Below are 25,785 nucleotides of genomic sequence, written 5' to 3'. Positions count from 1 at the left end.
TCTCTTATTGTGCCTAATTTATAAAGTAAACTTCATCATGAGTACGTGTGTATAGGACAAAATGTAGGGTTTCGTACTATCTGTGGTTTCGGGGGGTCTTAGACTGACTGTATTTCTGTTTTTAATTGCTTAAGGAACCTCCAAACCTAAACATCTTAAAGAGCTGATCATTACTGCCAATGCTCTTATTGATTCTAATAAAACACTGATTTTCTGAAATTACTTTCCTTGTGTAATGCCAAATGGGCATGGTTTTAAAAAATGGACCTCTCTGGCTTCATGCAGTTAAAACCATGGTTCTTTAATCATGATGCACTCACACAGTCTTTATATAGAGTCCTATCTTACAACCAAAACCACAGTCTCCACTGCTCACAGATGATGTACCAAATGGCTAAATGCCTAATCCAGTTGTGTATACAACCTAGGATTCCCAATAAGCAATAACTCTGTTAATGAATAATTAGAAATACTGTTTTTAGAGCAATTACGGGTATAACAATTACAGTCTTTCTTGAAAGGTTGACCTAATTGCAAAAATAAATGAGCTGACCTTTTAGTAAAGAGAAAGTCTTCAAAGGTGCTGGCTAGTTCTGGCCACATACTGTCAAATTTTCCTGAAGAAGCATGTTGCCGGGCAACAGGTAGCCCAATAGAAAGAACTTTGAGGAGAGAGGATACTGCTAGTTTCCATGTGCTTTCAGAAGGGCAGGAATACTTCAAACTGAGAGGAACCCTAAGGGTCTGTGAAAATAAAGAGTTTAACATAAGTATTCATTAAAACATGTACACATGACTTTAATTTTTTTAAATGATAGCAGACAGAAAAAATAATAGCATAGGCATTTTCATTTAAAGAAGAATGTTATTTTCTAGATAGACCAATTCTCAGTCATGGTCCTCAAATCCTACTGTCTCCATTTATAACCAATGACCCTAAAAAAGTAACAACCTTGTTGAACCTCAGTTTCTCGTCATAAAAAATACAGATGTTTAACAGTAGGAGTAAGAAACTTTAAACTTTGCAGCTCCCCTCAGCCTAATATTGTGGAACTAGAACATTCTGCCACAGTTCTCCTATCAAACAAATAACCTGATAGTCAGGGCCCTCCCATCCAAGAAAGATCAATACTACTTATGCTTCCCCACTGATGGTGAGGGGGGAATAAACATAGCCTAAAGTATCAATAACTTGAAGTCATGTTTTAGCTCTAAAATTCCATGAATTTTATATTACACGTTAACATTTTAATGTACTTCTTGATTTTCTAAAAATTTTAGTAAAATTGGTCATTCAAGAAGATGGTTTACTTTATGTTTAACCCTCGAGGATACAGGAGTAGAGCATCTGTGCTATGTACAGTGACTAAGTTCAGGCTTACTTTTTAATTGGTCAACTTTGAGACAGGTTACCGTTAACCACAGAAGAACTAATTTGGCTGGTTCAGAATGGACTTCCCTGGTCACAGGTCTATCATGCAACTAGAAAGTGAGACTGACATAACTACCGGAATGAGCCATCCCAGAGTAATATAAAATTCATGGTGTCAGCATACTGCCAGTTAAATTGCATTAGAGTGAAAATTCTGCTTTTATAAAAACAATTCTAGTCAGAGAAAGATAAACAGCGAAGAGATAAATTTTCATACATCAATGTAATGGCCTAAATATAATACCCCGCTTCATCATCCTCCACAACAAATACTACTGAATGCACATATGAACCACTACATATTAGAATGAAATGGGCCTCCTCTACTAACAGATAACTAGCTTGTCCAGGACATACTTATCCCCTTCCTTGCCCCATGCACTTTAGGGGAAGCAAACTCCACTTCCAGTTGGGAATTAAGGTAAGGAAATGATTAGGTTATAAAACTAATCTACTCCATTTCCCTGGGACAAGCACTTGTTCAAGAATAGACATGGGACTAACACTGGCCCACTTAAGGTTAATTTAAGAAACTTACAAATAATAATGTAATAGAACTACACACATCCCTCCTACTGGACACATAATTCCATTTTTAGCCTACCACTATGAGGAAGAACACAGTTAAGATACAGTCAACCCTTAGTAAGCAGAATAAAGAGAAAACATTTGTTTTTTGGTGATACTGCCAAATCTCTGAATCAACCGATTCTAAAGCACCCGCACCCCCATTTCTGAATTTTCCAATTAAGCATGCCAATAAATCTTCTTTATAGTTGAAGGTAGTTACAGCCTATGTATGTCATCTGCAAACAAGAGAATACTACATTATACAAGGGACACATTCTGAATTAGTATTTTATAACTCAAGGTTAGATAAAAGACTGGTTTACTACTACAATTAGTATTTTACTGAAATCAAAGGAACGTTAAACACTGCAGGTCTACTCAATTTATACATTAAAAAAAATAAAGCAACTAATACAAGGATTGGAATATAGTTCATACTCAGTAAATGGATGTGGGACTGGGAAATTCAGTGCCTGCTGCCATAAAACTCACACTGAGAAAGACAGAGCCTTGTGTAATTGATCACAATACAATGTAGTAAATGGATCAACAAAGTGAGTACAGAAAGGAATTATTTAAATCGTTTAAATATGCCAAGCGGATGGCATGTCACTCCTAAAAGTTCAACACTTCAGTGGTTAAGGAATAAAATCTGATTCCTTATGATGGGTTATAAAACCCAAAAGCACCTTTTCAGACTTATTCCAGGCCTTGTCATCTCCCAAAACTGAATTTCTCAACATTTCTTTACAATATATCATGATCTTTTACACTATTCAGTTTACCTATAAAACCTCCCTTTCCCTTTTTATCTAACAAAATCTACTGCTCCTTCTTCCAGAGTCCCTTCCACTAACCCTCGCCAAAATCCCCTAGCCAGTTTAGTTATTTCTTTGTCTATGGGGGGAACTAGCTTTTTATTCTACAATGACTACCTGGCAAATACCAATAAATGCTGTATCTGAACTGATTCTCTTTTTAGTTAACATGTGTAAGTAGTATTGGTGTTATCCTTCTTTTCCAGATGAGAAGCACCACTGGGCTAGTTCGTCTGTCCACAATCATAGAGCAGCCAGCGCACTGATCTAAACCAGGTCTATCTGTATCTGAATGCAGAGCTGCCTCCACTTAGCACTCAACACACGGCGTTGTTGTTTGGCACCTTTCCCTATTCCTTATATTAAATTATTAACTGTGAGAACTATCTTATTCATTTTTAATCTTGTTTTTTATTTATCTTTAGAGGGGAAGGGAAGAAGAGAGGGAGAGAAACATCAATGTATGGTTGCCTCTTGTGGGTCCCCTGCTGGGAACTGGCCTGCAGGGAACCAGCCTGCAACTCGGGCATGTGCCCTGACTGGGAATCGAACCGCGATTGTCTGGTTCGCAGGCCCGCACTCAATCCACTGAGCTACACCAGCCAGGGCTCATTTTTAATCTTCACTATTTAATTAGTACCTGGCAACAAAGGTGGTTAAAAAATATTCTCAACAAATGAGGAGAGAGGGACAGTTGTGATGGGGTAAGTGGTGAGGGACAAAAGTAAGTACAACAAAAATAAAGGCAAGAAAGGGTTTTTAAAAAATATATTTTAGTTATTTATTTTTAGAGAGAGGAGGAGGGAAGGAGAGAGAGAGGGAGAGAAACATCAATGTGTGGTTGGCCCCCTCTGGGGGCCCCCTCTCACCTGGCCCCCACTGGGGACCTGGCCAGCAACCCAGGCATGTGCCCTGACTGGGAATCAAACCAGTGACCCTTTGGTTCACAGCGCGTGCTCAATCCACTGAGCTATACCAGCCAGGGCAAGAAAGAGTTTTTTAAGAGATAAGGGCAGTACCACATTACAGGGAAGATAAAGAATTAGAAAAGGATTCAGGATGTGAAGATTTGATGTTCTGTAACTTTGACTAAGTAGTTTCTATAGCACAATATGGAAGTAAGCCAGCATGCAATAGGCTGAAAGTGACTGGTGGCTAGGTGAAGGCCACAGGCCGTTTAATGCGGTTTAGAAGTAAAGGAGAGCTGAAAGAGGATGGCGATTTGAGTAGGAAGTAAACTGAAAGTTCTTATTCGGCTTCATCATCTTTCCAGGATAAAGTATGAGGCCAAAAGGAAAATGAAAGAAAGAATTACCAACAACAACAAAAAAAAAGATGGGAAAAGGACTGAACACAATGAGAGGGATGAACCTTGGAACAGAGAAAGGCCTTCTTCTTTGAGGGAGGACTGTTTTTATTGGCCTGTATTTATTCAGTAAATAGAAGACACATACTTGCACTAGGGAAAAATCAAGTTTAAGTGTGTCCTTCAAAACGGAGGAAAAGACAAAAAATATGCTTTTGGAGGAATGTAACACAGTCAACTAGAGTTGAATTTTAAAATAATTGTCAATACTGGAAATTAATATAATAGTATATGTCTACTGTATTTGAAAAATAAAATTAAAATAATTGTTAAAAGCATGCATGATCAGTTGAATCAATGGGCTGCACTTTGAATTTCCCACTGAATGCTCATCAACTTCAAAGTATGGGAAGTACTATCCCAAGAAACAGGATCTCAACTCATTGTCTTATGTGGCAAAATTTAAAAACGGTAAAAAATCTAATGCATACTGACTTTAAAAATATTTTTCATTAAAAGAACCTTCTCGCCTTGGCTGGTGTAGCTCAGTGGATTGAGTGCGGACCTGTAAACCAAAGAATCACAGTTCGATTCCCAGTCAGGGCACATGCCTGGGTTGCAGGCCAGTTCCCAGCAGGGGATGCATAAGAGGCAACCATACACTGATTTTTCTCTTCCTCTCTCCTTCCCTTCCCCTTTAAAAAAAAAAAACCCTTCTCATACTTTATAAAAACAATTCCTAAGTACTGCTCATGAACACTGGAGAAAAGCCACTATAAATAATAAAATAAATTATATTTTCCATTTATCTCAATATATGATAAAATATTATCTAAAGAGTAATTTCAACAATACTGTCATCATCAAATAAAAGTATAAAATTTAAAAAAAAAAGAAATACCTTAATGATATTCTGGAGTACTTTCTCATTCACCACTGCTTTGTGACAGGCTGTTTTTTGGTATAAATCCACAACTACTTCTAAAGACCTTTCAGCAAATGGTACATAATTCAAAGCTACCCATTCCGCCTAAAAAGTAATATTTTCACAAAGAGTTAAAAATAAATGAGATTAAATGACATTGTATTTTTTTCAAAGAAAAAGCTTCTTTGTCTTAAAGTTCAGATCTTGGTATTAGGTAAGACTGTATTACATGCAGTTTTCAAAGAGATATGTACTTCATGAAATAATGATTTTCAGCCAGGCAAAAATTAAAACTATCAGAAAAAGCACATAGAGCATTCTATCAAGAACTGGGAAAGATATACTTTGCTGCTATAGGTTAGGACAATTTTAGGAAATTTAACTCACCGGTGCAAATAGTTGGATCTATTGTGATTCCATTGTGTTGCAAGACAAATAGAATGAAAAACGTTAATACACATTAAAACTACTTTTCGGACCATGTAAAATTATAATTTTTATGTTGTTTGAACAAAATCAGCATGTGCATGCATTGAGAAATTTACTTTTCTTGTAAGCCAAAACAAAGTTAAAATTTGCCAATTATGGCTATAAGAATCTTTTACGTAAAATCCAACTAAATTTCACACCAGTAGCAGACTTCTTATTTAACACACAGATATCTTCAATTTGCATTTCGGGAATCTACTTTATGTAAGATTAGGGTTCGGGACTGAGAAGTCATTTTGTAGTGCGAAGGGCAGTCAAGAACGGAACTTCAAAGGTGTACTACAGAGTAACACGAAGGCCAAACTTCCTGGAGAACCGCTTGGGAAATGGAAATCATAAACAAGAAAAAAAGAAACACAGAAAAGAGCTTCTAAATAGTATTTCTTTTCAGCTAAAACTGTTACCAGACATATGAAAGTTTATTTGTGAATAAAAAGTTTCTGAGATAATCAGAGTCCACTGTGAGTGGAACTGACTTATATTTATAAGCCAAGAAATATTACAGAGTAAATATAATTTAGAATAAATTACCTGATTATATTTTGCATTTGCAATGTGCTTTGTTTCCAGCTGTCCATATTGTGGCGGTTTACAGGAAAATTCTACAAATGCCAGTAACTGGTCAAATATTGCTGGATACATTATCTGCATGTTCTCTGGTCCTACACAGATGGCCTATAAAAACAAAGTATAAACAGTAGAATGCACAATCTTACCTCCATGAAGGCCTTTACAGTTGTATGCTCTTGCTTAACCAAATAATCTTAAATACTGTCATATTTTATGTATCATACAATCTTTTATAAGTCCGGAATTACATGTAAGCTATTTTAAACTATTATTGAATTAAGGTATGTGCTAAATATATTAACCAACTAAAAATAATTTTCTAAACAAAAACTGTGATATTTTACTTAACAGAATGGAAAAAAGTCAAGCAATTAAAGAGAAGTCCTAGGCGGTCTTGAGGTTCTACAGTCTGATCATTTGTTCAGTAATATAGCCACTGGACTATTAAGAATGCTTCACAGATCAAGATGATATTGACTTCTATTTAAGTGATGAGATGAGTTCATTGAAATGACAGAGGACTTCTGTACCATGCCTGGTCCACTGACTTTAACAAATAATCATGTGCATTACATTTGGGAAAATAAATCATGTAGGAAAATTGTTTCTAAAAGAAATCTATGTATCACTTTTAATAGAACACTACATGTGTAATAATAGCTAATGTACCTGAATATATAGATTTGATTTTTAAACTTTAAAATATTTTAACAGAGAATTAAACTTATTGTTACAAATAATTTGATAAAACAGAATAAAATGCATATCTTCACACTGCAGATTTTAATTACCAATTCAAATATGTCAAAAGTACTTAAAATAAATCTTAAGGGTTTTTTAAATTTTTTCTAGCCACAAATGGTGTTTTCTCCTCTCACCCATCCACATTTCCCTGTTTTAGTGTTTATTTTTCTCTGTGGGAAAAATATTTAATGATATTATTTATAGAATGTCTGAAATATATCTGTGCTCTACAACACAAAACACATGGTCACTACACTTCAGGGACCCTCAAAATACTAAGTCAAAATTCAAACCATTCAAAATTTTAAGAAATTTCTTTTAAAAGATATTTACAACACTTATATTTTTATGTAATCTATGGCTTTTTAACCTGTCAGATAACAGATTAGTTTTATTTTTTCTCTCAGAAAAATGTAGCAACTTAGCTGTAACTTAAGTTGAGGTAAAACTGTCCTGAGATAGAAAACAGTAAGGATAGTGCTGCCCATACCTTAGTTAGACCATCTTATAATTACAAAAAAATGACACCATCTCTCAATATTTAGCTCTTTTTACCAGAAACAGTAAATGGTGAACCTGAATGATAAAAAAAATCTCTACTGACTGCTTTTAATAGTAATATTAAAAAAATTTTTTTTTATCCTCACCTGAGGACATTTTTCCATTGCTTTTTGTTAAAGAGAGGAAGGAAGAGAGAGAAACATTGATGCAAGAGAGAAGCACTGGCTGGTTGCCCTCTATGTGCCAGGATTGAGAATTGAATCTGAAGCCTAGGTGGGTACCCTGACCACAATCGAACCCACAACCTTTCAGTTATGGGACAATCCTCCAACTGAGCCATACCAAAGAGGCTCACATTCTTCTTTATTAACTTCTTGCTTAGTCTGTAAACAAGCAATAATTACTATGAAATGAGACAATTATCCTAAGTGAATCACTTTATTTTTAATGACTGCAAAACAAACAAAAAAAACATAAAGCCTTTGTGGATACCTTAGAAAACTAAGTATCACAACTTCTCTGGAATTATCTTAGCAGTAAATCATGACTTTGACTATACGTTGCGATTTTCTGTTTTGGGGTTTTTTTTTGTAAAAAGAAAACATATAAATAGTGTTATAGATTATAAAGCTATTCTGGGATCTTAAAGTACACAATATGGAGTTGACTTTTTTTTTAAACAACAAACTCCATCTAAAAAAAATTATTATTGGCTTTTCTCCTTCAGTATTCTGAAGGAGTCTGTATACCACAAAAACCTAACATCCAAACCTGATAACAGATTTTAGTCAAAAAGCTGAGAATAAATAAGCAATCTAAACAGTATTTCCTATTAGTCTTTGAAAACTGTGTATGTGAAAACAAGGAAAAGAAAACTGGACATCTAACCTTCAGATGGTTCAAGGTTTCTCTCATTGAGTCATGTACAATATTTCATACCGACCATGTATTAAGACCTTTACTAAAGAACTTTATAAAGATAGTAACAACTAAGGTAACATTTTCTGAATGTTTAACTGTGCCAGGCACTAACTATCTTACAAATACTATCTCATCTAATAGGGAAAAAAGTTGATTTATTATTTTCATTTTATAGATGAGGAATCTGAAGTATAGAGAGATTCAGAAATTTGTCCTGTAAGTAGAAGACTTGGCTTCATTGCAAACTCCAATGACACCACTTCATACACAATGTGACGGTGTCTCCTGGAGTGTTACTCAGCAACTGTGATGAAGGAGGCAGACAGGATATCCAGCTGTTTAACTTTAGGGAGTTGGGGAATAAATAAGATGCAGTCTCCTCCTCTCAGATAATAAAAGTAGATAATCAAATTATCAGATCCCCCATGTATGTCAAAATATCTTGGCAAAAAAACACATTAGCATACATAACTAAGTCAATTTGGTTGGGAACTAGTGACTTGAGAACTAAGAGATGACTGTGACCCTGAATATAAGGGTAAACATGAAATCAAAAAGTAAGTTTTTCCTTTAGGAAGAAAAATAGCATTTCATCAATAAAATGCTTTGCTGAATAGCTTATTAGTTTAAAGTCCCAAAGCAAAAACACTTTCCGAGACCCTTGGAGGAAAAATATAAGAGCATTCTTAAAGATAATAATATGTGTTAATTTACCTCTATTAGAAAATTAAAGACCCCATATGTTGTATTACTTTCAAGTATTAAGCAACATCATTTAGATAACCTCATAAGTAATAAATGACGCATATACAATGAAAATTATTAATACAAAATATTAATTGCTATAAATAGAAAACAATAAAGCTCCGTAAGTTTCAGGTTGAAAGTAAATGCTGTTTTGAAAGCCATTAAAAGCTCAGGACAAATTCCTAGTTATCGGGATGTCTACTTATTGTCTTACTGCTAAAGCAGACGGTTTTTAAAAAAATTATCTGCTTTTTTCCCTTGAAAATAATCTTTGGCATTTGTTGTTTCTTCTTTATCCTATTCTACTTATATATAAAAGTTTGAATCCAACATCTTAATGAGAGTTGTAAATCACAGGCATCCCACAAGGCCTGTGGCTTTTCTTTTCTTTCCTAATGGAATAACTTTTCCTTTCCCTCTAGGGCAGTCTATAAGCAACTTATGAGCATGACCAATCAAGGGGAAAAAAGTAATTATTGAGAAGCTACTTTCCCCCCCACTACAATTAAAAACAGCTATTTTGATTTCAATTATGAAAAACTGATATTCCTACAATACACATTTTAAATGCCAGATTATCTTAAATTTTATGTTTCTACACAATTTATTTTTTCTGTATAATAGGGTTAAAGAGATGAAAGAATTACTGCTCAGCTATACTTCTTCCAGAGGTTATTAAGAGGTATTATCATGTAGCAGAAATCACCATTCTTACTGTGAAAGCTGCCATCATTCCAGCTGAATACATGCAATCCGTTTGTAGAAAACCTGATCTACATGACATAAATGGTTACTGATCACATCTGTGTACCAGGTTCTAGTTCCACTCTAATATTGTTAGAATGTCATAAATTGCTGGCTCTTCAGTTGGCTTTTTATTTTCCTTTAGTATGTTGGTTACTGTGAATTACATTAACCATTACCTTAAACTTTAAAGAATTCTTTGATTTTGATCTGGTGTCATTTGCTAACTAGGATTTACTCAATGATTTTCAGGTCTGTTCTAATAGTTCTTTTTATTTAAATATTTATGTATGTATGTATGTATGTATGTATGTTTAGAGAGAGGACAAGGGAGGGAGAAAGGGAGAGAAACATCAGTTTGTGGTTGTCTCTTGTGCTCCCCCACTGAGGACCGGACCCACAATCCAGGGCATGTGCCCTGACTGGGGACTGTACCAGCGACCCTTTGGTTCACAGGCTGGTGCTCAAGCCACTGAGTCACACCAGACAGGGCTGTTTTAATAATGCTTTATAGTAACAAAACACACACAGGTAAAAATAGAGCTATTCCTCTGAAATACTTTGTAAGTTTATCCTCATTTTTAAAAAAATAATCTTCAAACAATTCCAGAGCTAAATTTAAGTGCTTTAAAAAAACAGCAAAGCATAATATCATTGCTTATTAATTTTCTAATTATATAAATACTTTACTGAAATTGTTATTCTAAAAAGTATTATCCTTTAATGAAGACATGCATGAACAAATTAAATATGCTGGTGAATAAAAGCAGGATGTAGGCAGTTTCTTAAAGACTCTCAAAACAAACCTGAACTACCTTTTAAAAATACAACAGAAAACCACGTTTTTAAAATAGCTAGATCTTTACAATACTGAATTTATCCCAAAGTATACATACACAACAATCTTGATGATTCAGAATTCATCCCCTCAAAATATATAGCAAAGTAAAAAATCCCAGAGAACCAAATGTATTATTGCTCAGAGAGCCATTAGAATTCAATTACCTTTTGGAGAACATCTAAAGCTGTAAGTACAGCTTCCTGTAAACTTGTCAAAACTGCTTCAGTATAAGATGGAAGAATGAAGGGGGATGCATCTGAACTTATTGGGACTGAAACAGCACTGTGCAATATTACCCCCAATTTTTGCAAGTCATCCATGTTGAAACCACTTTTTATGTGTTGGTAGAGAGCTGGAAATATTTGAATTAAAGCTGTAAGGAAAGGCTGGCTGGGAATGAAAGTCAGTTTATCAAAAGTAATAGGAGGCTTAGTGCTTTCAGATCCAATTTTATACCAGGTATTCCATGCAGCCCACCAGAGATTCAAATCTTCAAGCTCATCGGTAACTATGGGTGGCTCAGAGCTACTATATTTTCCAAGTCTTTCTCCAATGGAATCTGTTCTTACAAATGGCCTGTTCAGGCCAGGGCCTGATATGGATCCTATAAGGACAGGCACAGGAACATTAACTGCAGGTGGTGTCTCAGGCTTATCTGAGTCCCTGACGGGGGACACAATCTGTAAAATTTCCTGAAAGCTTTTCAGTGCAGCCAGAGATACTTCATTGTTTTTGCTGAGTGCTGCTGATTGTATATGGTCAAGAAGAACATCCCACGCTCGTGAAAAGTCTCCTATATTAGGAAGAAAAAACATATATATATATATCACAAAAGTGATCAAATTTTCTCTATTAGACATTTTAAATTCTATTAGCTTCATTTTTCTGCTTAAACTATGGAAGTAGGAAAAACTGCTTAAGTACTACGATATTAACAATGTGAATTAGAATCATTACAACCTGAAAATCCAGAAAACATTTTTTTCAGATACAGGAACAAAGGCCACAACAGAGAGATTACATAAGGATATATCAAAACAGTTGATTCTATATTATTTGTAAAGTTTCAGATGCACAGCACAATGGTTAGACACATATAATTTACAAAGTGATCTCCCCAATAAATCTAGCACCCACCTGGCACCATACTTGATTTTTTTTTTAAACAGATGAACCCATATACCCAGGGAAGCATTCATTTAATAGGAAGAGCTAGAAGTAGGTCTGGTATGAAACAGTAAGTACGACTCTGCCTATATATGACAAATCATAACATCGTCCCAGATATGCACCTCTTCTTCTCTATACTCATTTCTTTTATTAAAAATTAAGCTATACATTTCTAGTCTTCAAGTTATAAAAAATTATCAAAACAACACAAACTACTTAAATGTCTTCATTTCTAAAAATCTAAATCTATATCTATTAGTTCTTAGCTTTTAAAATAAAGTAACTATTATGGAGGTATTAAAATGATGCTTATTTTGTCAAAATTCAGCAAGTGTACAGTTAAAATTGGTACATTTCATTGTACATACATTTTTCATAAGATTTAAAGATATGTATGTGTATATATATATGCATGTACATATACGTATATATGCAAGTACACACACACACACACACGGAGTCAGGCACAAATAACGCACTTCTTTAAATTAGAAAATCATAAGCATGTAATTCTGTGCCATAGCAATATTACACTCAAGCATACCATATGACATTTTAAGCAAGATGTTCAAATTAAAACTATAAAATATTACACCATTATTATTACCCTACCAAGCACACTCAAACAGGCATTATTACTTCTGCCACACTATATATATTTCCTGTGTGTATATAAATAGACAGATATATCCTTAAAGTGCAAGAGAAATCAAGCACTATAAATTATTTTTGAAAAAAAGGAAAACTATACATATGAAGAACACACAAAAAGCCTAAGTAAAGAGTAAATATGCTTTTGCTTTAACATAAGCAAAAAAAAGAAGACAAACATAAATAAACTAAAAAATAAAATAATATGTATAACATGCTCACAATTACGTATGAAAGTATTTCTGTTCATTTTTTTATATTAGCCCTATCACTACCAGAATGATGGTACTATAATCTACATCAGGGTTCTCAATCTCAGTACTACAGACATTTTGGGTTGGATAATTCTTTGCTGTGGGGGCTATTCTATGCATTGTAAGATGTACAACAGCATCCCATGCCTCTAGTCCCCAGATGCCAGCAGGGTGTGTCCCTCCCCAGTTGTGACAATGAAAAAAAAAAACCCCACATCTCTAGACATTGCCAGATGTCTTGAGGGGAAGAGGGGCAGAAGAACACTAGCCCTGGTTGCAAACCACTGATTTACACCAGCAGCTTCCTAACTAGTCTAATAGGGTCCTGCCATCCTTGCCTACTGCCATTTCATACCATCCAAAGTGATCTTTTAGAACTGCCTACCTGACCATGTCGCATCATGAATAAAATCTTTTAGTGGATCTTCACTGCTCTTTGGATGAAGTCCCAACTTATGAATATGACCTCCATAGTTTGGCATGGTTGGCTTCTCTCTAACTTTACAATCTGGAATCACACTTTCTCCTGTTCCCTTCATTCCAGACCTTCAAACATTCTAGCGTTCAATGTCCCCTTCTCAATTTTCTCCTCTTTTACATGTTATTTCCGCCTATCTTTCACTTTTCATTTTACCTTAGCCTGATGAGCTACTACAAACTCTTCAGATCTCAGGTAAAACACTGCTTTCATAGGGAAGCTTATCTGGACCTCACTGACCTGGTTAAATACCTATTATAAGCTCACCATATATCACTCCTTTGTAGCATTTATAACTGTAGCAATTTTGCACTTTTGATGTAGTTATACTTTTTCCTTCATGCCCATGACAGCAAGGATGATGTATATTTTGCTCATCATTGTATCCACCTAGAGGCTAGCCCATAGTAGGTACCCAATACATATTTTCTCAAATTAAAATGTGTATACTTATGCACACATCACACATCAACACAAAGACTGGCAGTTAAGATTATTCTTGGGAATAGCGTTGTATCTGAATTTCAAAAAAATCTGTGTTTTTCAAATTTTATTTAACGTCAATTACTCGTATCGCCAGGAAAAAAAATACATACATACCTAAAGGTTGCAGTAAATATCTTCTAGTGTTGAAGATTCTTGCTACTCCAGCCAATGTTAAAACCCATGTCTCAGCCCATTGCTTCTCTGCTGTGTCCCTTGAATGATGAATGAGAATATTGCCACCTCCAGATTCAATCTTTTCTTTGTCTGCAGTGGTAGAAGATTCTCGAACTCGGTCCAATAGATGAAAGAGAACCTAAATATTTACAAAATACATATAGTAAATAACTGATAACATAGCATAGGAAATTAGGAATTGTTACAAAACTCATACCTGATAATCTGATCAATCCCCATGTATTAGAAGAAACTGAACTGAGGTATTCATATTCCTAACTTATCTTTAAGGTCATGGAAAAATAAAATAAATTGGGCAGAACATTGTCTAAGGCTGTTGAAGTGTCAGTGGCACATCTATGGGGTAATGTATAAAAAAAGAACGAAACTAATGAGAAAGGTCTAGGCAAAAAAAAATGCAATTATGAGAGACATCTAAATAGAAGTTATAACTCACACTTCAGGCTTAGATGAAGATATTTGGACAAATGAAACAGGAAGTAGTTATAACTTGAAGAATGTTTACATTTAAAGAGTAGATTCAGAGCAAGGAATAGGAACAAAACAAAAAGTGAATAGACAAGCAGAAGCATGCTATGAAACAAACCAAAGAAAGAAATTTCAAAAAGAAACCAATCAACGGTGTTAAATGCTACAAAAAAGATGAGTTGGCTAAGAACTTGGCAGTTAGAAGACCACCTGTAACCTATGAACAGTTTGTGTGGTCCTCAAATATGGCCTCAGAATCAATAGCATTAGCATCATCCAGGAAGTTTATAGATGTGCAAATTCTCAGGCCCCATACTACAGAGAAAAAAGTCAGAAACTCAAGAGGACAGGGGGTGGTGGAGCAGCAATCTGTGCTTTAACAACTCATCTAGGTGATTCTACTATCTGCTCATAAGGTTTAAGAAACTCTGAAGTAGAATAATATGGAAATCAAATTATAAGAGATAAAAAGAGTGCAGGGGAGGGGAGGAAGAAGTACATCTTTGAGAATTAGGCAGCAAGATTAAGAATGAAGTTGTTTGTTTTGCCTTAGCTAGTGCAGCTCACTGGACTGAGCGCAGGCCTGCGAACCAAAGAATCATGGTTCGATTCCCAGTCCGGGCACATGCCTGGGTTGCAGGCCAGTTTCCAGCAGGGGATGCACAAGAGGCAACCATACATTGATATTTCTCTCCATCTCTCCTTCTCTTCCCCTCTAAAGATAAATAAATAAAATCTTTAAAAAAATTATTTAAAAAAAAGAATGAAGTTGTTTGAAAGGCAAACAGGAATCAGAAAAAGTATCAGTTTGCTTTAAAAAGTAACAGAAACTTAAGCATGTTTGTGATCTGAGGAGCCAGGGGATAAAGTTGAGACAAAAGACACAGGAGGGAGCAGGGCTTTCATTTGTTTTTATTGGGGAAGATACATTATTAATTTTAAGAAGACACTTAGAAGATACTTTTGTCTTAGAAGACACTTTTATTTATTTTATAAATATAATTCATAAAAATTCTGAGGTTTATTAAAATGGAACAGATGGAACAAAAAAGGAAAGCCTTTTAGCAAAGAGGAAATGCTCACTAATTGGCTGTTGACTCTGTAATGAAGTTTTAAAAAGAGGATAAAAGAGAACAAAAAAATTGTATATTTAATGAACAGACATGTAGAATTAATCAATTGAAAGCTACTTTCGTTTGGTGATTCTGCAAGTAAATTTCACTGCTGTTGATATTCTTTTATTCATAAAATTCTTATTTGATTATATTATACTATTTGAATTATGTGTAGTGGTTAGCAACTCCTATTTTTACTTGGGAAAACAGGGGAAAAGGGAAGGGCAAAGACAAATCAGAGACAGAGATAAGCAATAAAGACAGAAAAGAGAGAAGAGGTTTTAAATATTTAATGATCTGCATAAGGTACAATTTAAAATATGACAAAGATAATATTTTCTGTTTTGTGAAGTGCACAAATGCATGGATATTCATCTTAAAAAATAATAGGAACAAGTTTAATTAAAAAAGTATATGTGTATACCAATTAAAAGCTGGTAACTCAAGCTATTTGACAATACCTTCCAAATAACGGTGTGCCATGTTGAATGCTGTAATAAGGTTCCATGTGCACCGATCGTTGAAAACAGAGTTTGCCCTGCACTCTTCCTGACGGCAGGACGGGGATCCACACACAGCTCACCCAGTTTGGCATACAGACACAACCACAGGCAATCAAACGGTGGTGCAGGGTGGAACGGCCGGTTTAAAACCACTCCTTTCTCTTCTGCCTGCTTCTGCTGTGCTGCCTCCTCTTTATTTAATTCTTTTTCAATAGTTTCCCCTCTTTGGAAAAAATAATCTGAAATATTCCACTGAAAAGCAAAATAGAAAAAAATATCACTTTATTCAAGATTTTATTTTATAGATATAAACAAATATGTAACCTATGGTTGTTTTACCTTTGAGAATAAAACATCTAAAAATTACTTCAGAAATCTAGTAGAAGGGATTTAATGAAAACATCTCTTCCTGTGTCAAGTGTCTCTATCTGATTGCAAAAGACTATAGGGGAGAAATCTTCTGCTAACATTAATATTTTAACATATTTTATTATGAAAAATTTCAAGAACACAAAAAAGTAGGAAGAATATATCAATATGTTAATATACCCACCACCTAGATATTAAAATTGTTTGTTAATATTTTGTCATATTTACTTTATGACTATTTTATAATCTCTACGAGAAAGGGGCTTTAAAAAACATTACCCTGATGCCATTATCACCCTAACAAAATTATTACCAATTCCTTATATCACTGAATAATATTTTGTAATTTCATACAAGAGCAATTAGTATCCCCAGACATATCTCATGACTTCATTCTCAACCCAGGAAGGTATGCAAATTAATGAGAATTATACCAATGGTAAAAATGTAGAGTCCAAAAACTATGAACATGAATATAAAATAAAGGAGGCAAAATATCTAGCAGAAATCAACAATGAATTACCAACCACTCTTTGGGCGCAATTATCAACATATATAATGCCTATGTTATATTTTTCATAGTAAAGTATTAAGTTATTTACCTTGTGAAGGGATTTAAGTTTGACTTTCAAAACTTCTGAGTTATGATATACATGTTAAAGTGTCTAAATAATTGCTTTTAAATAAATTTATATTGACAACACTACATATTTACTTTGTGTAATATTTAACAATACTCTTAGAATACTTTTATATTCAAAATAAGTAAAATGAGGCTCAGAAGGTCAATAATTTAACAAGAAGCAGACAGAATTAAAATACATATATGAAGTCTGTCTGGAAAAAGTGCAGCCATTGATAATATGAGAATGGTTTGTGTGACACTGATGTAACCTGGCAGCCAAGGAGAGTGAACTGGAATGTGCAAGTGTGAACAATGACAACTCCACTGTACTAGTCAGTGGGAGTGGTAGATGCCATCTAGTGAGCGTGTGTACTGTGAGCGTGTGTACAGTGTGGCCACTGTATTCAAAATGAATAAGTGAGTAGAACAACGAATCTGCAACAAATTTTGTGTTAAGCTTGAACACTTCTATGTGGAAACTATTTGGATGATTCAGGAGGCCACAGCTAGGGGAAACTGGTGATTGACAGCTTTATGACAACAATGCACTTGTTCATGCATCACGTCTTGTGCAGAGTTTTTTGGTAAAACATCAAATCCTCCAGATGACTCAGCCCCATACAGCCCAGATTTAGAGCACTGTGACTTCTGGCTTTTCTCAAAACTAAAACAACCTTTGAAAGAGAAGAGATTTCAAACTGTCTATGATGACAGAACAGCTGACAGCAATTGGGAGAACTGTGTGAGGTCCCAAGGTGCCTACTCTGAAGGGGACTCATCAGTGTCCTTGCACAATGTTTCTCGTATATTGGATCTTCTTCAATAAATGTCTCTAGTTTTCATAACACATGGCTGGATACCTTCTGGACAGACCTCATATCTGTTTCTACAGTCTTGGCTCTTCGTCATCACATGCTGTCTCCTTACAGCTAACACAGCAGTGTTGACAAACCATAGGACTCTGTAAATGGTAAAGCCTTTTATGAAAGTTTTATTTACTACATAAGTAGTATATGAAAACTTCCAAAATACTATTGAAAATCTATTAACCTTTATACTACAGTCAACTGGCTCTCTTGCATGTACTATTATTTGTTTACTAAATCCCCCCAAACTCATAAAAGCCCTCAAATTTCAGCTCAATATATCAAAATTGTTCCAAATAGTCTGCTATTAATGAATTACTTCTTTCCATTTCCTTTTTTTTTTAAGACCCCTCCCATTCATTCAGTTTCAGACAGAGAGGAAAGGAGAGAGGAAGAGAAGCAGAGAAACATTAGTGTGTGAGAGATCGCAAGTGGGGACCTGGCCCACAACCCAGGCACGTGGTCTGACTGGGAACTGAACCAGTGACCTTTAGGTTTGCAGGCTAGCACTCAATCTACTGAGCCACACCAGCCAGGGCTAATGAATTATTTCTTAAGTGATGTAATTTAATCCTTTATGAAAGATATGTTTGGTATTTTGGGGTCATTTAAATGACTCTTAAAGACCCAAAAGCAAATTTATTTACTTAGCATTCACTCTCAACTGCATAGTACTCTCTAGGTTATACATATCAGAAGAAAAGCAGTGGTACTTACCAACAAACCTATGGAAGTTAAACTAATATTAAGTTCTTGGTTATGAAGTCCAAAGCTACCTGCAACATCTACAACTATCTGCAGGCAAGTGCAAGGCATGGTCGGTAGAAAATCTGTCACAACCAACTGAAGACACTGAAATGCCGTGCGTATCAAGGATTCTCTGAAAATACAGAAGAAATCTATAACCATGCATTTAAAAGAAATGTAAAGGAAAATACATGCCTTAAGTAATCTGTACCATGTGAAATTTTATGTTAAAATTTGAACAACAAAATCTTCTCTAACATAGGTTATATAGTACAGTTCTTCAACAATTACATAAATTTTAGAAAGATATACTTATTTAAAATAATTAATTAACAACTTTGCAGGTATAAGAAATACAAATAGTGGACTAGAAAAAGGAATTGAAAATGTGTATTAATGCCATATTATTTCCATTTGTATTTTGCATCAACTAGCCCAAAAAACCTTAAGACATTGAATGAGAAAGAAAATTGCCCACAGCTACTTCCTTACCACTGTATCCCCAATATCTAGCATGCCTAGCACATGTAAACATACACAATGAAATATTCACTGAATGAAAGTTAGCTCCTTAGTCTTTTATATCTATAGTATATCTTATTTCAAAATTCTAATCTACTCTACAAAAGAAAAGAGTAACTGAATTTCATATAAAAAGAATAAGAAGTATTTTGTTTTTAAGATAAATTCTGGTGGTGAAAAATAATGATGAAAACAAATTATAATAGCTAACATATTGAGTGTTTACTATGTCAGGCACTTTCTAAGAGTTTTACATATACTAATTTCATCCTAACAACAACACCCTATCTTGTAACTGCACTGTAGGTTGGGAGAAGAAACTTCAGCTTCATTTAAGTTTTGGCTGATCTTTTTACTTTAATCATTGCAATATTTTATAGGACTAAGGAAATTTACTACTACAAATAAATTTTTAAAATTAGATTTTCGTAGTACTCTCAAGCAACTCAATCATGTAAAATTCCTAAATTAGTCATCAAAACTAGACATTGTGAATCCTGCAGAATTACACACAAACACATCCAAATGTCTGCTAACTCCACTGCAATGGTCAATCTTAAACTAAACAAATCCGTACATTTACTCCAGATGTACATTCCCTATTTAGTTAATGATACTATTATCCACGGAGCTAAGTCAGAATTTCGGGAGTCACTACTAATTCTACTTCCTATTTCTCCCTTTGCCCCTCCAGTTAATCTGTTTAGTAGCTCCTCCTCCTCTACTTCTAGAGAGCACTGCAGGCTTTCCTATCCACTCTTCCATGCTGCTTGATACAGTGACGTGTCTCAAGTGTACATCAGATCACATCACTCCTCTGATTAAAATCCTAAAATGCCTCACAAATGTATTGAGAGTGAGTCCAAATAGTTTATAAAAGCATATATAGTATCCTTCATAATTTTGGCTCTGCACTTCTCCAGGGGCACAGTCCCTCCCATTGGAGTCCTATTCTTCTGCAACATAAGGAATTACTCTCTCACTACAATATCCTACTTACAGGGCTTGTTCCCTTTCCACAGGGTTCTACTTTTACAGCAGGAACTACTGATCTGTGTAATCAGAATAACTAGCAAGCACAGCACTTAGAATACATTAGGCACAAATAAATATTTAATAAAGTAACAAATCGGTGAAAAAGTCACTTAAGAGCAATTTCTTAGACTATTTAATATATGCAAAGAGGTTAAGCCTTAAATGCAAATATTTAACAAAAAAAGCCCGATCTTTGAATGTGTTATACAGTTTATTAGATTGATATATTTATCTTATTATAAGAACCTTGTACTCTTGTATAAACATCAAATAAACAGCATTTGCATCCTTCCAAAACAAAGATAAGCCCTAATAACTCAATGTAGTCACCTGAGTGTAGTGCTAAGAAAAACTATAAATCTTGAACTTAAGCAGGTAGGGCATACATAAAAAATTACCACTACTACAAGAATACCCTTTTATATTACTTTTTGGATGTTAATTTTAAACACTTACCCTTGATCATTTCTGATTGCTCCCATGACTCCGAGCACTAATGGCCATCCAGGCCCAAGACTATCTCCCTGACTTTGAAGAATCTGCAACACACATTCTAATTGCTTGAGTCGAATATCTGGATGGTTAATACTGGACATCTCCTTCAATGGGTTCAGTAAAAGCAACTGCAGCCTCTGAAAAAGGGGCAAGACACTAATTAGGAAAAGGAGCCCCGAAAGACAGAAAAGAATCTACTGTTGCTTTTTAAGTTTAAATTCACCTTCACTCAGACTGCAATGGTAAATAGAATTTTTTTTAGTAAAATAAACATTGATTTTAATTTCTCTAACACTAATCATTAGAAGTTATTTTGTCATCTATATCTTTTTTCAATAAGAGAGAATAAAATCAATCTTTAAGATGTTAAAAGATCCATATAGAAATGGATCTCACAGACCCATACAGAAATTACAGACCCATACAGAAATGAATCTCACAAAAGGATTTAGATATATATCTAAACAATATCTAGCTCTATTTGGAGAAAGGAAAACAATTTCCAAATTCTAAAATTGCCTTTCATTTACTCTATGAATGTATACCATATGTATTTAAATTTAAAATACTCCTAAAAATGAATAACTGGTAAACAAAGATGACAGATAAGCACAAAATCTGCTGGAGAGTTAAACAGAGGAAGGCAGGGAGGCAGGCAGGCACTCCATTCTAACTTGCAGCATCTGAAAGCACATGCTTTGTTTTTTTTTATCTTCACCTGAGGACATTTTTTTTTTCATTGCTTTTAGAGAGAAGAAGGGAGAGAGAGAAATATTGACTGGTTGCCTCCTACACATGCCCAGAATGGGGATGGAACCCACAATTCAGGCATGTGCCCTGACTGGGAATAAAACCCACAACCATTAGGTACAGGATGACGCTCTAACTGAATGATCCACACTAACCAATGTGCACTGCTTCATTTTCAACTTTCTTCTCTCCAAAGAGTAATTTATTTAGTTCACTGAATGCCACTTGATCATGGTATATGATCTTTTTGATGTACTGCTGGATCTGGATTGCCAATATTTTGTTGAGGATTTTAGCCTGTACTTTTCTTCCTTTGTTGCATCTTCATCTGGTTTTGGAATTAGGATTACACTGACCTTGTAAAAAGAGTTTAGGAGTCTTCCCTAAACAAGGGTTTCCTTTTCAAAAAAAATCAAATTGCAGTAGGCAAAAAATGTGAAATCGCTAAAATAAAACCCTCTATAAAAATGTAGAACTTTTCTGTTTTGTTCATCATTTTATTCCAAAAGCTAAAATATTACCTGGCATATAGTATATGTTCAATAAGTATTTCATTGAACATATACTATATGCCAGGTAGTATTTGATGAGTAAATTGGTAGAATGCAATTACAATACAGTAAGCTAATGAGGGCAATAGGAATAGTTATTAAATGCCTCAATCCTAGTCAATGTTCAAACAACAAAACTTTTGTGTACTTTTGAAAAACTGTATAAGATATGTGAATGATTAGGTAAGTCAGGACAAAGGACTCAAGACTAATGTAAATGCTGAAAGTATAAAATAATTTCTCTGAAATTACTGAAAAATAAAAATCTATTTCACTGTGTTTGCCTCCTCTGCCATTTGTTTTCTACCCATGCAAGAGTGATGAGCGAGAAAAAAAAAATCAGAGACAGGTAATGACCAAAGGAAAAGACTGATAATGTAGGGCACCCAAATGAGGCCTGAGCACTGAAACTTCTAGATGGGAAGACCAGTTCTAGGTATCTTATTAACTTCGTTCAATATCATACACAAGAAAGTTTTTACAGTTCTAGACAAATGTAACCCCCCAAAATTAGGCATACCAACCTTCCATGAGGGCTGCATAGCCTACATATAATAATAGATTATTAAGCAACAAAACCCACTTTTAGAGTATCAGCCATTTGATAAATTAAGAAAAAAACACATGTGGAAAAAGATGATTTCAGATTAAATATTCTTTTTTAAAAAGATTTTTTTTCTACCTGGTTTTGTGAAAGTGGAGGTTCATGGTTAAATGTTAATCCTGCTTTAATAAGTGAAGTTAAAGCTTCTGCTCCCCATTCTCTCATTCGAGAATTTGGATGCTGGCAGACCTGCAAGCAGATACATTGGCCAAAAATTAAATATATAATATGTATACTTAAGCTCCCATATCAATCTGTGAAAAGAAAAGTGAAGACAATACATTTTTCATTCCTTCACATTTAAAATATTACATCAAATATTCACCAATAACAGCTGAAGAAAATATTATATCCAAAATATAAGTAAGCTTACCTTCTGAATAATGGCAAGAGGAAGCAATAGAGAGACAGAAGACAAAAGATGAAACTAAACAAGTCACAAAAAAATAGAAGAATTCATAAAAGTAAATGATGTCATCAGAGTAAACAAAAGAGGCAGGTACTTATATCCCTAATTAGGTCCACTCTCATAAATAATGTGCTAAAAATTTGAAAAACATATTTTTGCCTATTGAGAATGTTCGTAATAAAGAAATATGCATATGTCCTTTAATACCTCATAAAAGTAATCCCAATAAAATGGAAAAAAAGGAAAAGCACGGTACATTTGTTTTTCTTATTAAGAATAATCCCTTTCTCTGGTTAGTAAACTAATACGAAATGATCACAGCATCCTAACCCTAAACTGCACGTACAGATGTACACTGACAGGAGGAGCTGTTATTAAGAAGCAGCTAATTATTAAGAATCACCCTAACTTGAATACAAGAGAATACAATCCAAACAAAATCCCCTGGCATTATCTATCGTTAGTTCATGACTGATACTGCACAGATTTTTCCCTTTGTAGAAGATCTATCTCATAATCATATGAAAAGTGTTTACTACTAAATCAGCCCCAACTGCCTTGAAGTTTCAGAACTGATAATGAGGTTAGTAAAAGATTATAAAATAAAAGGGATCTCAAGTTAACAGCTAAAGGAAAATGCAGAGATTTCATTGCTATATGGCCCATTTTCAGCCAAAAAGAAAAGGAACCTATTCCTTTACAAGGCAATGAACTTCATTTAGTCCCTGATAAAATATATAGACACAAGTACAGGAACAGAGTTAATTCTGATTTTCATATGGTTATCCAGAGTCATTAGCTTATTGTTTATGTCTTTATTCTTAAAAAAATAAATACAATAATTTTTAAAAAGAGGTTACCTCAAGTAGATGGCCAGTTAGAGGTCTCCATAGAATTTCTATTCGGTGCATGTTAACTAGACCAGTTTCTAACAATTTAGCAACAGCAAAAAGAGATGGTTCCTAGAGAGAAAATATTTTGTTTTAACATTAGATAAATAAATAAATCTGGGTAAATAAAACTGAGAATACGCTAAAGAGCATGACTATAATTAATGTATGATTAGCTAGTATAAAGTTACCAATAAATATAACAAAACCTCAGCTATCATAAGTCTTTCTACCCACCTTCAAGTATCCAGAATAGCTCCTAATTGGAAAATTTGTTGGAAAGAGGCTGCTTTAGTGAGGAGAAAGTAAATTAAAAAATTATCCCAGATACAGAGAATGGCTAGTCTTCTGACCAGAATAATTCTGCTATGGGCTGAAATCTGTGCCCCTAAAACTGCTATGTCGAAACTCTGATGCCCAGTGTTACGGTATTTGGAGATAGAGCCTATACAGAGATAATTAACATTAAATGAGATCATAAGGATGAAGCCCTGATGCAAGAGGATTAGTGTCCTTAGAAGAAATACCAAAGAGCTTGCAAGTGCATTCTCCCTCTCTCATTTAAAAGAATGTATAGATATCCAGGCCTTGTACTCAAAGATCCTTATTTAGGAAGCCTAGAATGTGGCCCTGACATTTGTATTTTTAAAAAATCCCATAGCTGACTTTGATGCACACAGCAGTTACAGCCACGAGTGAAGTGGTTAAGGATGGAGCTCTGGAATAAGACATATGTGGGTTCAAATTCAGCTTCACCAATTACAAAATAGGTGATCTCAGGTTTCATCTATAAACTTAAGCTATTTCATCTATAAAATACAGAAACAACTACTGAACCTTACAGAATTCAGTAAGAGCACATGATTAAGACAACTTACAGAGTTATCTTAAACAATTAAATAACATAATGTAAGTTAGTGTCTGACATACAGTAAACAAACTATTATTTTGCTTTATTATTACATATTATGCTTTACTCCTTTTGCTTTGTTATTTTTATTACTGTTATGAGCATGATAATATGCCTGCACCAGTATAATCAACATCAGCTCCTTCTAAAAGAATTTACAGGCTTTACCATCAGCTACTTCCTCAATACATTAGCATAAATTCCTGAAATGAGGACCAAAATGAGATGACTGGTTATTTTAAAGACATCGCTAAATAACACTGATATATACATCTTTACTACCCATAAAATTTAACTTACTCAAACAGCTGATACTGATAAACTTTTAAAAATGTAGAAAAATGGAGAAGTTTCTATTTATTTGAGCACCTGCATATTTATAATAATTTTTATAAAAAGCACAGTTAAATAATAAATTCTTATGCTGCCATCAAAAAACATTTTTATTAAGTTGACACTTGAATATTTTTATTTCCTTTCAGTAATTAGCACTCTATTTTACAAAAGTAAAGCCTAAAATAAAGAGATGTGAACACATTCTCATGGAAGTCATCCCTATTCCAATGTTCATTTTTTCACCATTTGTTCTCTCCAAGGACCTCTGAAATATGACACCTATTCCTACCACTCTAGGTTAATAATAAACTAATAATAATCAAATCTCGTATTTTTTTCAGTCCTCATTGATCTTGACTGCTTTTTTGTTTAAGGTTTTTGAAAATTGATTTCAGAGAGAGAGAAAGCTGGGCCAGAAGAGAGTGACAGAGAGAAAAAGAGAGAGAGAGAGAAACACCAATTGTTGTTCCACTTATTTATGCATTCATTGGTTGATTCTTGCGTATGCCCTGACTTGGAATCAATCTCACAATCCCAGCATATCAGGATGATGCCCCAACCAAATGAGCAACCCAGTCAGGGCTGATCTTGACTTCTTGTAACATTTTTCTCTTTTGATTTCCATGATACTGCCCTATTCTACCTATCCAAATCCTACCATTCTTTCAATGTCCAGCTCTAATTCATCTTAATAAATCTTAGTTCAGTTTAGTAGAAATGTGCACCAAAATGTCTAAAATGGTAATAA

At 34.4% G+C, this 25,785-nt stretch overlaps 1 protein-coding gene across 6 annotated transcripts in view; it reads right to left on the bottom strand.

The window, feature by feature from the left end:
- Window positions 1-25,785, bottom strand: part of MON2 (MON2 homolog, regulator of endosome-to-Golgi trafficking) — a 117,797-nt gene that overhangs the window by 26,481 nt on the left and 65,531 nt on the right. For 5 of the 6 annotated variants that reach the window (XM_037140296.2, XM_037140298.2, XM_053661511.1 and 2 more), the window contains 11 exons: window positions 23,762-23,863; window positions 22,571-22,681; window positions 20,549-20,724; window positions 18,506-18,668; window positions 15,887-16,180; window positions 13,762-13,960; window positions 10,773-11,401; window positions 6,072-6,215; window positions 5,439-5,456; window positions 5,028-5,156; window positions 554-744 (listed from right to left, as the gene is read on the bottom strand). In XM_037140296.2, coding sequence (XP_036996191.1) covers window positions 554-744; window positions 5,028-5,156; window positions 5,439-5,456; window positions 6,072-6,215; window positions 10,773-11,401; window positions 13,762-13,960; window positions 15,887-16,180; window positions 18,506-18,668; window positions 20,549-20,724; window positions 22,571-22,681; window positions 23,762-23,863 — 2,156 coding nt within the window. The remainder of the gene's footprint in view (window positions 1-553; window positions 745-5,027; window positions 5,157-5,438; window positions 5,457-6,071; window positions 6,216-10,772; window positions 11,402-13,761; window positions 13,961-15,886; window positions 16,181-18,505; window positions 18,669-20,548; window positions 20,725-22,570; window positions 22,682-23,761; window positions 23,864-25,785) is intronic. The other variant, XM_037140297.2, reaches the window with a different exon arrangement.

The sequence above is a fragment of the Artibeus jamaicensis genome, unplaced genomic scaffold (genome assembly GCF_021234435.1).
Source record: "Artibeus jamaicensis isolate MK-2021 breed Jamaican fruit bat unplaced genomic scaffold, CSHL_Jam_final contig_233, whole genome shotgun sequence".
In the NCBI taxonomy this organism is placed as follows: domain Eukaryota; kingdom Metazoa; phylum Chordata; class Mammalia; order Chiroptera; family Phyllostomidae; genus Artibeus; species Artibeus jamaicensis.
The sequence above is the reverse complement of the archived record's forward strand: the minus strand, read 5'-3'. Positions and strand labels throughout refer to the sequence as shown.